The sequence below is a fragment of the Orbicella faveolata genome, unplaced genomic scaffold (assembly GCF_042242905.1).
Source record: "Orbicella faveolata isolate gen_17 unplaced genomic scaffold, um_ofav_v1 contig_13, whole genome shotgun sequence".
Classification (NCBI taxonomy): Eukaryota; Metazoa; Cnidaria; class Anthozoa; order Scleractinia; family Merulinidae; genus Orbicella; species Orbicella faveolata.
In genome coordinates, this window is record NW_028301540.1 from 12,949,001 (window position 1) to 12,962,131 (window position 13,131).

The 13,131-nt window shown below is 41.6% G+C and overlaps 2 protein-coding genes across 2 annotated transcripts; both read left to right on the forward strand.

Moving 5' to 3' along the window:
- The first annotated feature begins 389 nt into the window (after positions 1 to 389).
- Positions 390 to 3,822, forward strand: LOC149115060 (pancreatic secretory granule membrane major glycoprotein GP2-like). Its single transcript, XM_089285635.1, has 4 exons — positions 390 to 411; positions 1,251 to 1,265; positions 1,761 to 2,129; positions 3,270 to 3,822. Exons 1-4 carry the CDS (start codon positions 390 to 392, stop codon positions 3,650 to 3,652), a joined length of 789 nt encoding a protein of 262 aa, XP_089141761.1. The 3' UTR covers positions 3,653 to 3,822.
- A 164-nt stretch (positions 3,823 to 3,986) lies between these two features.
- On the forward strand, positions 3,987 to 4,808 carry LOC149115061 (pancreatic secretory granule membrane major glycoprotein GP2-like). The gene is made up of 2 exons (XM_089285636.1): positions 3,987 to 4,221; positions 4,435 to 4,808. Exons 1-2 carry the CDS (start codon positions 3,987 to 3,989, stop codon positions 4,806 to 4,808), a joined length of 609 nt encoding a protein of 202 aa, XP_089141762.1.
- The last annotated feature ends 8,323 nt before the right edge of the window (positions 4,809 to 13,131 follow it).

A 13,131-nucleotide genomic window follows, 5' to 3' on the forward strand; every position in this document is an offset into this window, starting at 1 on the left:
AATTCAAACCGACAACTCGCAACTCAGGGGGCGACTTCAACTCGCAACTTCGCCTCTCGCATTCTTCCTACTCACAAATTTTACACCAAAATTAAAACACAGGTTTGATGTGGTTTTCTGCAGATATACAAGATGATACCACTGTTATTTGTACAAGCCATTGTTCTTTTTGGCGCAGCACAGATAAGTAAGCCATTCGTTCATTTAATCTTTGTGCGATTGTGTTTTAACATTGTGTTCCCTGTAGCTGTGATCGTTCAGTGCAGCACCCTGCCGGCTACTGTAACAAACTGATGGCCCATTGCAAATTTGAGCGCCTGCATTTTAATGTTTGTCTTGCCTGCAAATGAAGTAGACATTCCTATTTTGTAACATCTTGTACATATATCATGACAGTCCCTAAGATATGTGGTAAAGCAGAATTCTGACGAATACAACGGAAAATGTAGTATCGTAAAATTGTTTCTTTCATACGTTCAACCGATATAGTTCTGCCGGATAGAGTCTTTCTTTCTGTGGAGCATACACAGTTAAGCTGACCATGTAAAGGCGTCTCTGTCAATAAATACTCGTGCATGGTTTGTTAAAGCGATTTTAATCTAAAATAACGCTTCTTTGACTTTTTGAAACATAATTAAATGCTCCTAACAAAGGCTTAACAGGGTCTCTCACAAAGGTTTTGAAGAAAAGAGGTCGTCGACACTTAAGCTTCGGCCCTCTATGGTTACCCTACCGGGTTCTGGGTCCTTCAAAAACCAAAGGGTATAGCGACTCGGACAAGACATTGGAAGGAGATAACCCATATAGGCTTGTCTACATTCATGTCATGATAATCTTCAAACAAGTCCTTTTTTCAGTCACGACTGATTTCCTATCAAGTTGTCATAAAACAGATTAGGCATAATATCTACAGCGGAACCCTCGCCTCAGGGCCACCCCGTTTGATACGGTCACCACGTTAATGCGGCCTGGTCACCTCGTTATTACGGCCGCTTTATTCTGGCCCGAGCTCAAGCGCAGTCAGTCGTTGTCTTATTTAAAGAACCTCTTTAATACGGTCACCCCGTTAATACGGGTAGATGTTTGTGGCCCGTTGGTGACCGGATTAACGGGGTTCCACTGTAGAACGATACAAGCATCTAAGTATCTAAGTAAAAGTATCAAGATTTGAGGGTTGTACTACGAATTTTTCTGAACTGATCAACTTTGCTTGATTTTGAATTTAATCCAAACTTTATGATTATTTGCAGCACCCACTCGCGGAGGTAAGTAAAATATCTAGAAAGGTAATGCCTTTGCTCAAATTCGGCCGCTCATGCTGGGAAATTGTTCAATGTTTTTGTTTAATTTGATTTGCTGCATTTCCTCGTTCGGATTATTAAGCGTTTGTTTTCTTTATTGTTTTGAGTAGAATAGAGTAAGTTTTCGTGCTAACAAAAGACTGCAGTGATTCTACAAACCTTTTAATAGTAACAGAAAAAATACTCCTCAAAATTAATTGTGAGGGAAAAATCTATATAAGATTATCTGATGATCTTGGTAAATATAATATTTTTGCACAAAACAGGAAAGAATAAGCAAATAAAGATGAGATACCCTATAATAATAAATCGTACCGGTAATTATTATTATTATTTTTTTTATGACTGTAACCTCTCTTGCTGAACAAAAACTGAACACAAATAAAGATAAGATACCCCACAAAAAGGAATATAATTTTGTCATAACTCTAACTAACTGGTATGGTTTTTTACTTGAAGTGGATGGTTGTACAAATTACTCAGTCCTGAGTGAAGCAGACCGCGCTCAAGGAAACACAGAACCGCCTCATGCAAGAGACGATAATAGCCTGGTAACAGGTTGGTATCGTTTCCAAGGAGCTGCTGGGGATCAGATGCTGGACAAATGTGTTCTCATGTATCGCTGCGGTAGTAAATTTCCAGGTTGGCTTAATGGTGCACACCCGACAGTCGCTGAAGGAGTGGTGACACGTAAAGTCTGTTATAGTGATAACAATGGTTGCTGTTGGTTGAGTAACATCATTAAAGTGAAGAACTGTAGCTCTTACTACGTGTATGAGTTACAGAGGACATTTTCGTACCGTCGCTATTGTGGTAACGCCGGCGCTAGTAAGTTGCATTTATCAGTTGTGTTAATAGCCGACCTGAATGACTGAAAATATACCGTGAGCCTGAAATGGGTTGACAAACCTAGAATATCAGACAAAATAAATATATGTTATTTGCCGGCGGGCTGAGAGGTCCGTAAAGTGAAAAACTGTGACCGAGGTCTGTGACCGAGGCCGTAGGCCGAGGGCAGCATTTTCAAGCCTGAGGTCACATTTTTTCACTATACGGGCCGACCCTAAGCCGGCAAATAACATGTTTATTTTTTTCCTGCAGTAAATTGGTTTTACAGATTATAAATGTGTTTGTTTACGTAGCTCTAGTCATTGAATCGGCTTGCGCACCGTCTACTAACGATTTGTAAAAAATCTTGGCAACGAGCGAGTAACTCAGATAGTAGACAAAGAAAGGTGTATTAAAGAGCAGATATTTTCCTAACTACTTTATGTTAGTTGCATTTATTTCACAAGTTAAGTTCTCCAAAGTTGTTTCTGCGGTGTGAAATTTCGTGTGAAGTTTCTGTCAGTCATTGCTTTTAAAATCACTTGAAATTAGACTTTTCTACCGTAAGTTGAATAGCAAAAAGCAAGGAAATTCGTTAAGTGTATTCCACAAAAATTCTCCTGAATACAGCAACGATCAGAGAGGTAAAATCGACTGAAATTCACTCAAATTTTACGGCGAGAGAAACACAGGATTACGCGCCATTACAGCGCCAAGCTACAATCAACCAAGCAAACTCTCACAACTTCAAAACACTCAATTGAATTTACTTACAGTGACTTTCCTTGCCATTTTAAAGTAAACAGAGATAAAATTACGTTGACTAATCGTGGATGGATGTGTAAAAAAGGCAAAAGATTGACGGTTACCGCTAACATTTAGGAGCGAATTCAAATTTAGGCAATGGGTTAAAAATCCGGCCCTTGGGCCGTATCGTAAAAAGCTGGACCGGTCACCTGCGTATGATTAGCCAATCAAATTCGAGGATTTAGGATTTCGGCCCGCTCAGACGCTTGAGAAATTAATAAGAATAAATAAGCTAATATAACGGAAACTGAACAAAAATAAAGATAAGATACCTCACAAAAAGGAATATAATTTTGTCATAACTCTAACTAACTGGTTTCTTTTTACTTGAAGTGGATGGTTGTACAAATTACACAGTCCTGAGTGAAGCAGACCGCGCTCAAGGAGACGCAGAACCGCCTCATGACAGAAACGATAGTAGCCTGGTGACGGCTTGGTATCGTTTTCAAGGAGCTGCTGGGGATCAGATGCCGGACAAATGTGTTCTCATGTATCGCTGCGGTACTATACATCCTGGTTGGCTTAATGGTGCACACCCGACAGTCGCTGAAGGAGTGGTGACACGTAAAGTCTGTTATAGTGATTACAATGGCTGCTGTTGGTTGAGTAACATCATTAAAGTGAAGAACTGTAGCTCTTACTACGTGTATGAGTTACAGAGGACATTTTCGTACCGTCGCTATTGTGGTAACGCCGGCGCTAGTAAGTTGCATTGATCAGTTATGTTAACAGGCAACCTGAATGACTGAAAATATACCATGAGCCTGAAATAGGTTGACAAAGCTAGAATGTCAGACAAAATAAGAATAAATAAGCTAATATAACAAAAGCTGAACAAAAATAAAGATAAGATTCCCCACAAAAAGGAATATAATTTTGTCATAACTCCAACTAACTGGTTTGTTTTTACTTGAAGTGGATGGTTGTACAAATTATACAGTCCTGAGTGAAGCAGACCGCGCTCAAGAAAACGCAGAACCGCCTCATGACAGAAACGATAGTAGCCTGGTAACGGGTTGGTATCGTTTTCAAGGAGCTGCTGGGGATCAGATGCCGGACAAATGTGTTCTCATGTACAGCTGCGGTAGTAAGTTTCCAGGTTGGCTTAATGGTGCACATCCGACAGTCGCTGAAGGAGTGGTGACACGTAAAGTCTGTTATAATGGTTACAGTGACTGCTGTTGGGATAGTAACATCATTAAAGTGAAGAACTGTAGCTCTTACTACGTGTATGAGCTACGGAGGACATCTTTGTACGCTCGCTATTGTGGTAACGCCGGCGCTGGTAAGTTGCATTGATCAGTTGTGTTAATAGCCAACCTGAATAACTGAAAATATACCATGAGCCTGAAATAGGTTGACAAACCTAGAATATCAGACAAAATAAGAGTAAATAAGCTAACATAACAAACCTGAACAAAAATAAAGATAAGATACCCTACGAAAAGGAATATAATTTTGTCATAACCCTAACTAACTGGTTTGTTTTTACTTGAAGTGGATGGTTGTACAAATTACACAGTCCTCAGTGAAGCAGACCGCGCTCAAGGAGACGCAGAACCGCCTCATGAGAGAAACGATAGTAGCCTAGTTACGGGTTGGTATTGTTTCCAAGGGGCTGCCGGGGATCGGATGCCGGACAAATGTGTTTTCAGTTATCGCTGCGGTACTGAGCATCCAGGTTGGCTGAAAGGTGCACACCCGACAGTCGCTGAAGGAGTGCTGACACGTAAAGTCTGTTATAGTATAGACGACTTCGGTAATTTGAATTTCATCATTAAAGTGAAGAACTGCAGCTCTTACTTCGTGTATGAGTTACAGAGGACAGAATATCGCTATGGTGGTAAGGCCAGCGCTGGTAAGTTGCATTGATCAATTGTGTTAATAGCCAACCTGAATGACTCAAAATATACCATGAGCCTGAAATATTTTGACAAACCTCCCGGTGTGTCTAATCGAACAAAATCGAACCAAAATTCAATCGACCTCACGGCAATCGAAGACCGCATCGTTCGATTAAGTTCGGTAATCGAACAAAATCGAACATCTATTTTGCTGTGAGTTCGATTATCGAACCAATCGAACAAAATCGAACGCAATCGAGCTCAATCCAATTCAATTTTATTTGGATCCATTTCTTGATAACTAAATCGCACAGGAGTAATCACAGTCAGCCTTTATTGAATGGAATAAATAGGAAAATGTCCAAATATCAAACTAAATGTCGGTTATGTTCGGTTATACATATGTACAAGAGAACAAAACGACAGTAAAGGTGGTTCGATACAGTTTTTTCTGGACCATACCTAGCATTTTCAATTGGCGTTTTACTAAACTTCACGTACTCTGATCGATGTGGAAATTACATAGGTTTTTGGAAAAAGATTGAAGTTTGATTAAATGTGTTTTTTAAGGTATTCGATATTTCCATGGAAACGATAAACCAAAAATAGAAAATCGATAAAACATGAATTTTGTACGAACCAGATCTGTTGTAGGAAATCGGATGCCAATTTCTGAAATTACGATGCATGGCATGGGGAATATGCAAGAATAAAAGAATTCTATATGTTTGATTTCGAATAAATCGCGAAAACATTTCAAACCATGCTTTTTGTTCAATGAAATTAATTGGACTGAAGGAAGGACACTGTTTTAATGAAATTGCTCCAAAAGACACCAGAATGTGTCTTGAAGTTTTGTTTTGAAGCCATGAAAGTTTTGTTGGTTTGCGTTTTCTTGATCTCGAGAAGACTTTTTCCATAATAAATTTAGAACAATTTTCGATTTTAAGAGGGAATGTCCAACAGGACCGAGCCATATCGAAAATATGTGGCACATGATGAAAAAATCAAAATTTTTCATATTCCTCCCAGAGATAGCCTATGGTAAGCCTAGAAACATGGTGAGTGTTTTTTTCTTGAAATAGTTTTTAAACCCGCCAAAAAATCAAAAATTCGTTACGGTCCCACATCTGGTCAAAAACACGCAAAATTTAGTGACTAATACCTTATCATAAATTTCACTCTGTTCAATCTGCATCACAATAACATTCCAGTTTGAGTCTGGAAACTTATACTGAGGGGTTTAAAAGTCTTTTGAGGTCAATTATTCTTCTGTGGGTTAATTTTCAAGGCCAGGACGAGCCGCTTAAAATCACTAAAATTCGCTTATTCAAAATTCTTAATTATGCCCACATTTTCAATCGGCAAATTCGATAAAACATCGATTAAACACCGAAACACCTAAGTTTCTGACATTTCGAAAGAAGAAATGTCAGTGTAAAACTTGTTATAAAAATTATTTCCGGGCTTTTCATCAGCGTTGAGTACTAACGCTCGCAAAATCGTGATAATCACAACACTAACCTGCTAGAAACGAAAACAATAGGCAAGTGCCTGTGACCAGATAATCAAAAGGAACATGAAAATGTCTCCATCCATTTGATTTCCTCAGTATTTGGACTTAAACTATGGCAGAAAAGTCATGTTTAGCTCACCATCTGTAAGATATTACGTTCAAATATTAAGTACTGGTGTATTCAGAATCGTACACGATAACCATTGCGACGCGTGGAGTTCGACAAAGAACATCATCTTCTCAATGACATTCAACTAATGACTCCGAGATAATCCACCACATTCCTATCCCTTTTTCTCAAACAGCAATCCATAAAAGTAGTCAAGCCTTCCAGCGTCAGTCCCTTGCTCGCTAAAGCGAAAGGCTTATGTTCTGTTCTCCTCTCTCATTCTGCATGCTGAAATGTAAATACGGCGTCCGATATGGACTTTCTGTCACGTAATGGTCAATAGATTGATAGGAATTTGTCACGCGTTGCCAAAAACTGAATCGAAAGATTTTAATGTTACTTCAAACCTTCGCGGGTGTCCTCCAGAAAAAAAAAAAATTCGTACGCGCGCTGTTTTGGAGGAAACCCCCACAAACTATATATCAATGGAAAGTTTATAAAATGTAGAGTTCGATAAAATTAGATTCTTTTTTGCCAACTGCTTTCTTAAGGCGGCAGAAGCCGTTAACGCCAAAACGACCGACTGAAATTCAGGCGAATTAATCGGGTATCAAATGCGATCGTTGATGCAAAATAACCGGGGGGGAATGGTACTTGAGGGAGGTGCCAGTTGCACTTGAACACGGTTTCGCCTGATTTGTCTGGAGCCAGTTTTGATAAAGTAAGATCTAGGGCCCGCAGAGCCGATGATTTGTCCAGAGATCTAGGCCTTTGAAGGTGAATTAGGGGGAGGCTTAGCATAGACGTAGCTTCCGGGTGGGAAGTCTGGAAGGAGTTGTCCTGCATGTTTGTCGTAGGCTTGCTTTTGCTGTAATTTGCGATACAAATGTTCGGTTACTATTGTGTCGCGTTGAAACTTGGATGGTTCCAATGTAACCGACGGCTGAGGCAAATTGCTGCGGAGAGCCCGGCCAAACAGTCGCTGAGCTGGAGAGAAGGTGTGACCGGAAGGGGGAGTGTTTCGTACTGACAAGAGAGCCAAGTCTACATCTTTAGCTGTGCGGAGAATGTGTTTGGCAGACTTCACAGCTGCTTCAGTACGACCATTGGATTGCGACCAGTATGGAGATGATGTGATGTGATTGAACTTGTATGTTTGAGCAAATTCTTTGAACAAGTCCGAGGTGTATTGGGCCCCATTATCTGTTAGTAACGTGTGTGGAATTCCATGTCGGCCAAAGTGTTGCTTGGTGGCTTGCACTACAGCTGTTGATTGGATAGATGGGGGGCGGTCAATTTCATAAAAGTCAATGTAGTGATCAACTGTTACCAGATATGGTATGCCATTGAGGTCAAATAAGTCTTGTGAAACCAGTTGCCAAGGTAAGGTGGGTACAGGGTAAGGTTGGAGGGGTTCTCGAGGGTGTTGTTGCTTATATTGTGCACAAATGACACAGTTCTGGCACATGTCTGAAACCTGGTTGTTGATCCCTGGCCAGAAGACACAACTCCGAGCGTGTGGAATGGTGAACTCGAAGCCACGGTGAGCAGCGTGTAGCTTGTGGAGTATGGTCGGGCGAGCAGAAGAGGGGATAATGAGGCGATCTTGTTTAAACAGGAGCCCATTATGTGAGGTGAGTTCTTGACGGATAGCCCAGTTTGGGCGTGCTAGTTCGGGAACCGCGGCTTTGTCGTTGGGCCAGCCAGCCTCAATAAGAGATTGCAGAGCGATTTGTTCAGGGTCTGTGACGACCGCTGTTCTTAGCTCCTGAAGCGTGGCATCTTGAGATCCAGAAAGTTGAGGGGTATCTGTTTCAAATTCAACTCGATAGACCACTTCGTCATGCACTTGCTTGTGGGTGGTGGTGGGTAGAGGGGCTCGAGAGAGAGTGTCAGCAACGTGGAGTGTTGACCCCTTGTGGTACTCAACGCAGAATGTGTAGCGTTGAAGAGTAAGCATCATGCTTTGAAGACAGCGTGGAGCGGAAGCCAGAGGCCGCTTGAAAATTGTCTCCAGAGGCTTGTAATCACTATGGACGACCACATCAGATTTGCCAAAGAGAAGTTGGTCAAACTTGTGGAATGCATGAACGATAGCTAGAGTTTCTTTTTCAATTTGAGCATATCGTTGTTCTGTTGGACTGAGAGAACTTGAACTGTAGGCTACAGGTTGCCACAAGGTATCGGAGGAGTTTAAGGGATAAGTGGCTGGTTGAAGAAGTGCAGCACAGAGGCCATATTCAGAGGCGTCAACTTGAAGTACCACTGGGGCTTTGACATCAAAATAACGGAGACATGGAGCTTGAGACACTAACTCTTTTGCTTGTCGGAGAGCTTCTGTGTGTTGGTCAGCCCACAGGAATTTCTGATCAATGTGGGTGAGATCGCGGAGAGGACGTACCACTGTGTCGGGGGCAGAACTTCGATAAATAAGTGATTGTGCCCAGGAAACGCCGTGTGGCTGCTTTGTCATGAGGTTGAGGCATGTTCAGGACTGCATTGACAATCTCATTACTGGGCTTTAGTCCTTCAGGCGTGAGGGTGTGACCCATGAAGGGCGCAGAGTAGGTCTTTAACTTGACTTTGTCGGGATTGAGCTTTAAGTGATGGTGAGAGAAGCGGTCCAGGAGCTTAATTACTGTGCGGTCATGATCATGGGTGGCCTCATCGGCAATGTTGACAACCCCCTCCAAGCCACAGAGAACATCATGAATGCGACGCTGGAACTCCTCAGGAGCTGAACTGATGCCGAAGGGAAGTCGAGTCCAGCGGTAACGCCCCCAGGGTGTGTGCATAGTAGTCAACTTAGAGGACTCCTCTGTCAGCTTAATTGTTTGAAAAGCATCTTTAATATCAAAAGTTGAGAAAATCTTGGCCTGATAAAAACGATGAAGGTTCTCCTCCAGAGTCGGGATAGGATATACTGGTCTGAGAATAGCTTTGCTTATAGTCTGGGAAGGGTCTAAACAAATGCGAACTTTGGCAGGCTTAGTTGCTGATGGTGGGCGTTCACCTACCACCATGTTTGATATCCAGGGTGTGGGTTCATTGACTCTGACTAGTTGACCAGTGTCGATCAGTTTGTCCAGAGCCTCTTTGATGATGGGTAACTTTGGTGCAGCGTAGCGATGGGGCGGAGCTTGGATGGGCTTAAATAGTAGGATCGAGTGTCAGTGAGTAAGGTTCTCCCAGTTCACCCAGCCCCTCAAATAAATGGGGATAGTTAACTTTAATAGAATCAAAAGTCAACTCACCGAGAGGAGGTGAAGAACGTGTGGAGGTGACATGGAGTTAATTTACAGTGTCAACATCATAATTCAGGATACCCACGTGAGTACTATCAGCCAGGCCCAGGAGAGGTGCATAGTAGCTTTGTGCAGTTATAACTTGAACCAGTACCTCATAGATTTTGCCTTGGCGAGTACAATGCAATGTGGTTTGACCTCCAGTTGGGATGATGGATTTGGAGTAGTCAAGGAGACGAACACTGGAAGGTTCAACTTTGACAGGAGACATTTTCTGTAGCTCTGTGACGTGTATGGTGTTACATGAACACCCAGAGTCCACTTGAAATCGGATGCGGCGAGTTGCTGCTGGCGAGGGAGTTGGGCTAAGATCCAGATCGACAAAGATACCTTTGGGTGCAGACTGAACCTGCGCTATGTCGTGAGTGATGACATAAGCGGTGCTTGACTGAAAGCCTGTGTCTGCCTGGTACACTGTACTAGCAGCGGATGCTCGGCAATCTTGTTGCCAGTGGCCTCTTTTGCCGCAACGATGGCAAGTATCATTAGCTGCTGGGCAGTCACGACGAGCAGCATGTGGTGTGCGACCGCACCACAAGCAGGTAGGAGAAGCATGAGACTGTGAAGCAGGGAGACCATGTTGTTTGAAGGGACGGCGAGGAGTTCTGGACTTGATGGCATTGGGTGTGACCTTGTGTGCTGCATCAGTGGTTTCCTCGTTTACCACGCTGGGTGTAAGCTGGTGGGCTGATTCCTCAAGCTGTTGTTTAGTGATGGCTGATTCAGTTTTGAGGCCAGCCTCAAAGTACCGAGCCTTATTGATGACTTGTTCAAAGGTTAGAAAAGCCAGGTTCTCCCGTGAGATGAGGTCGCTGCGAAAATGCTTGAAGGTGTCGTTTAGCCCAATTACAAAAATGTCTCTCTGTAGCCTGTCGTCGACTGCTGAAGGCGATTTGGGAGTCGATGGTTGTGGTTAGTACATCCCATTCCGCCCGAGGGAAAGCTCGTCGAAGAGCCGCCATAACTTTAGGTCGTTTCGTTTGTATCCAGTAGTCGTCGCTGTCCACATCTTTAGAGGGGTTGATGTAGTCTTCCATGATGCAATAATCCCTGAAGTTTGCAATGAAGAATTTGCAGCTCGACGACGATCCTCTGAGCTGGCGTCAAATACAGGTCGATCCTTACCTATGATGTCGGAGGCGAAAAGAGTCCCAAACAACGGTGAGTCGATCGAAGAGCGGTGAGAAGGGTAGATCGGTGAGTTCGGAAAATAGTCCAAACCGCGATGAGTCGATCGATGAGGGAGAGACGGCGAGTTCGAAGCGTTTATAGAACGAGCCTGAATATAATCAGTCACGGGAGGCCAGGCTGAATCGTTGAAGCTTTGGGTTCTTCACTTCTGACACCATGTAATAAGATTCAAGAAGTCCTCACACACTTCATGAACGTATATGAATTATTTAATGTTCATCAGTTGAGCACATGGTTATTAGACCATGACCAAAAGGTGTTATGGGTAAATGTAACCCGCGTGACGCGTGACATGTAACAAGATCTCAAATTGAAACTATTTGATATAGGATCTCTGGATTAAGCCGTTTGCCGGAAAATGGTCGCTGAGGAGTCCATGCCTCTTAGGGATTATGACACGTTGACGGTTTATTAACTTTTATGAAAAAACCTCTTTTTCCCAATAACTCGCGCGCGTTTCAATATTGTATTTTCATTTTTTGAATAATGAACTTTAATTTGGTTGGAAAAAAGAAAATTTGGAAAGAGTAGCCCCCGCGAAGGTTTGGAGTAACCTTAATAAGAGCATGGCGAGTAGTCGTAGGATATGGATTATATCACATCAGTCTTTTTTTCTGTTTGAAATCATTGCATGAACTCAGAACTCCGGCGCTGAAACATGAGACCACAAAATAATGTAACAGGAAATGACTCGAAATGTAAAGAAACAATTTGTAGCAAAAAGTGTGATATGCATATGGCAAGCCCTTTGTAGCAAAATTTCAATCCTTGCAATATATGTTTAATCCTTTAAATAATGGTTTTATTTAAACATATAAAAAGGCACTCAATCCAATGGCAAATAAAATTTTTGGTTCAATTTAGTCTTTTAATTTTCATGATTCAATCCAATACCTGGAATGTTGATTCAATCCAATACCTGAAATATTGATTCAATCCAATACCTGAAATATTGATTCAATCTAATACCTGAAATATTGATTCAATCCAATTCCTCGAGTATTGATGCAATCCAATACCTCGAATATTGATGCAATCCAATACCTCGAATATTGATTCAATCCAATACCTCGAATAATGATTCAATCCAATACCTCGAATATTGATGCAATCCACCTCGAATATTGATGCAATCTCCCTGGGCCGAGCGCGGCCAACAGGAACGAGAGTAACTGAGCACTAGAGAGCACTGAAAACATGGCGGGCGAAGGAGGACTAGATTTAGAAGTCGAGTTTCCTAAGTTTCTTGCAGACGTCTTGGATAAAACGGAAATAATTTTTGAGAATTTTGACTCAGAAGTTGCAGAAGCGCACGCCGAAGTTCTCGATCAAACCATTAGTCTGCTTAGGTAAATGAGGCATTGCTACAACCGAGACACAAGGGACACGGAGAATTTAGATTCCATTGCTGTCGCTTTTGTAGATGTAAGTTAACCACTTTTTATGTGACAAACGTATTTGTTTATTAAAAGCTGTGTGTGCTAGCTTTTTGTGGCAAATAACATAAACTGTGGCAAATTGTGCTACCACATTGGTCTTTGGTATTGTGCATATTTCTGCTGTCCAATCATTACGGGCACACTAAACTTTGAACTGTAAACAAAATTTTTGCTGTGCTATATACACAGTCAAACATTTTTCTCACAAAAACTGCTTGTGTAAACCTGGCTTTATGTTATTTTTGAAATAAGAACCTTTACATTTTACAAGACAGCAATCATTGAACATTGGGATGTGTTTTAAGTTTTTCAATGTTGTTGTCTCTTGTTTTGCATTATTTAACCCACCTGTGGTACTTCTTTCCTAAAAACGATGTTTCTCTTGATATTCTATGACAAACATTGCACCAATTTGTTGTGAATATTATTGGATACCCAGGGCTCAAGGCTAACACTACTGCCAACTAGCCACACATTTCAGTTTTGAATAATAGATTTTGCACTTTCACTAGCCATTGTGACAATCATGATGGAATGGAGTACTGGTCTACTGGATGAAAACAAAATTGAGAATTATCCTGACAAAGTAAAACTGAAGAGAATAGAAACTAATGAAAACAGGGAAACTATGAGTGGATTGCATGGAAATAATTGCCTCAATAAGCATATGAATATTTAACTATTAAACAGAGATAAAAGAAAATGGTAACACTGATAGAAGTACATCAGAGATTGAACACAAGCATATTCAAGAAAAGCAGGATTCGTGTTTGTGGGAGTGAAATTTTCTT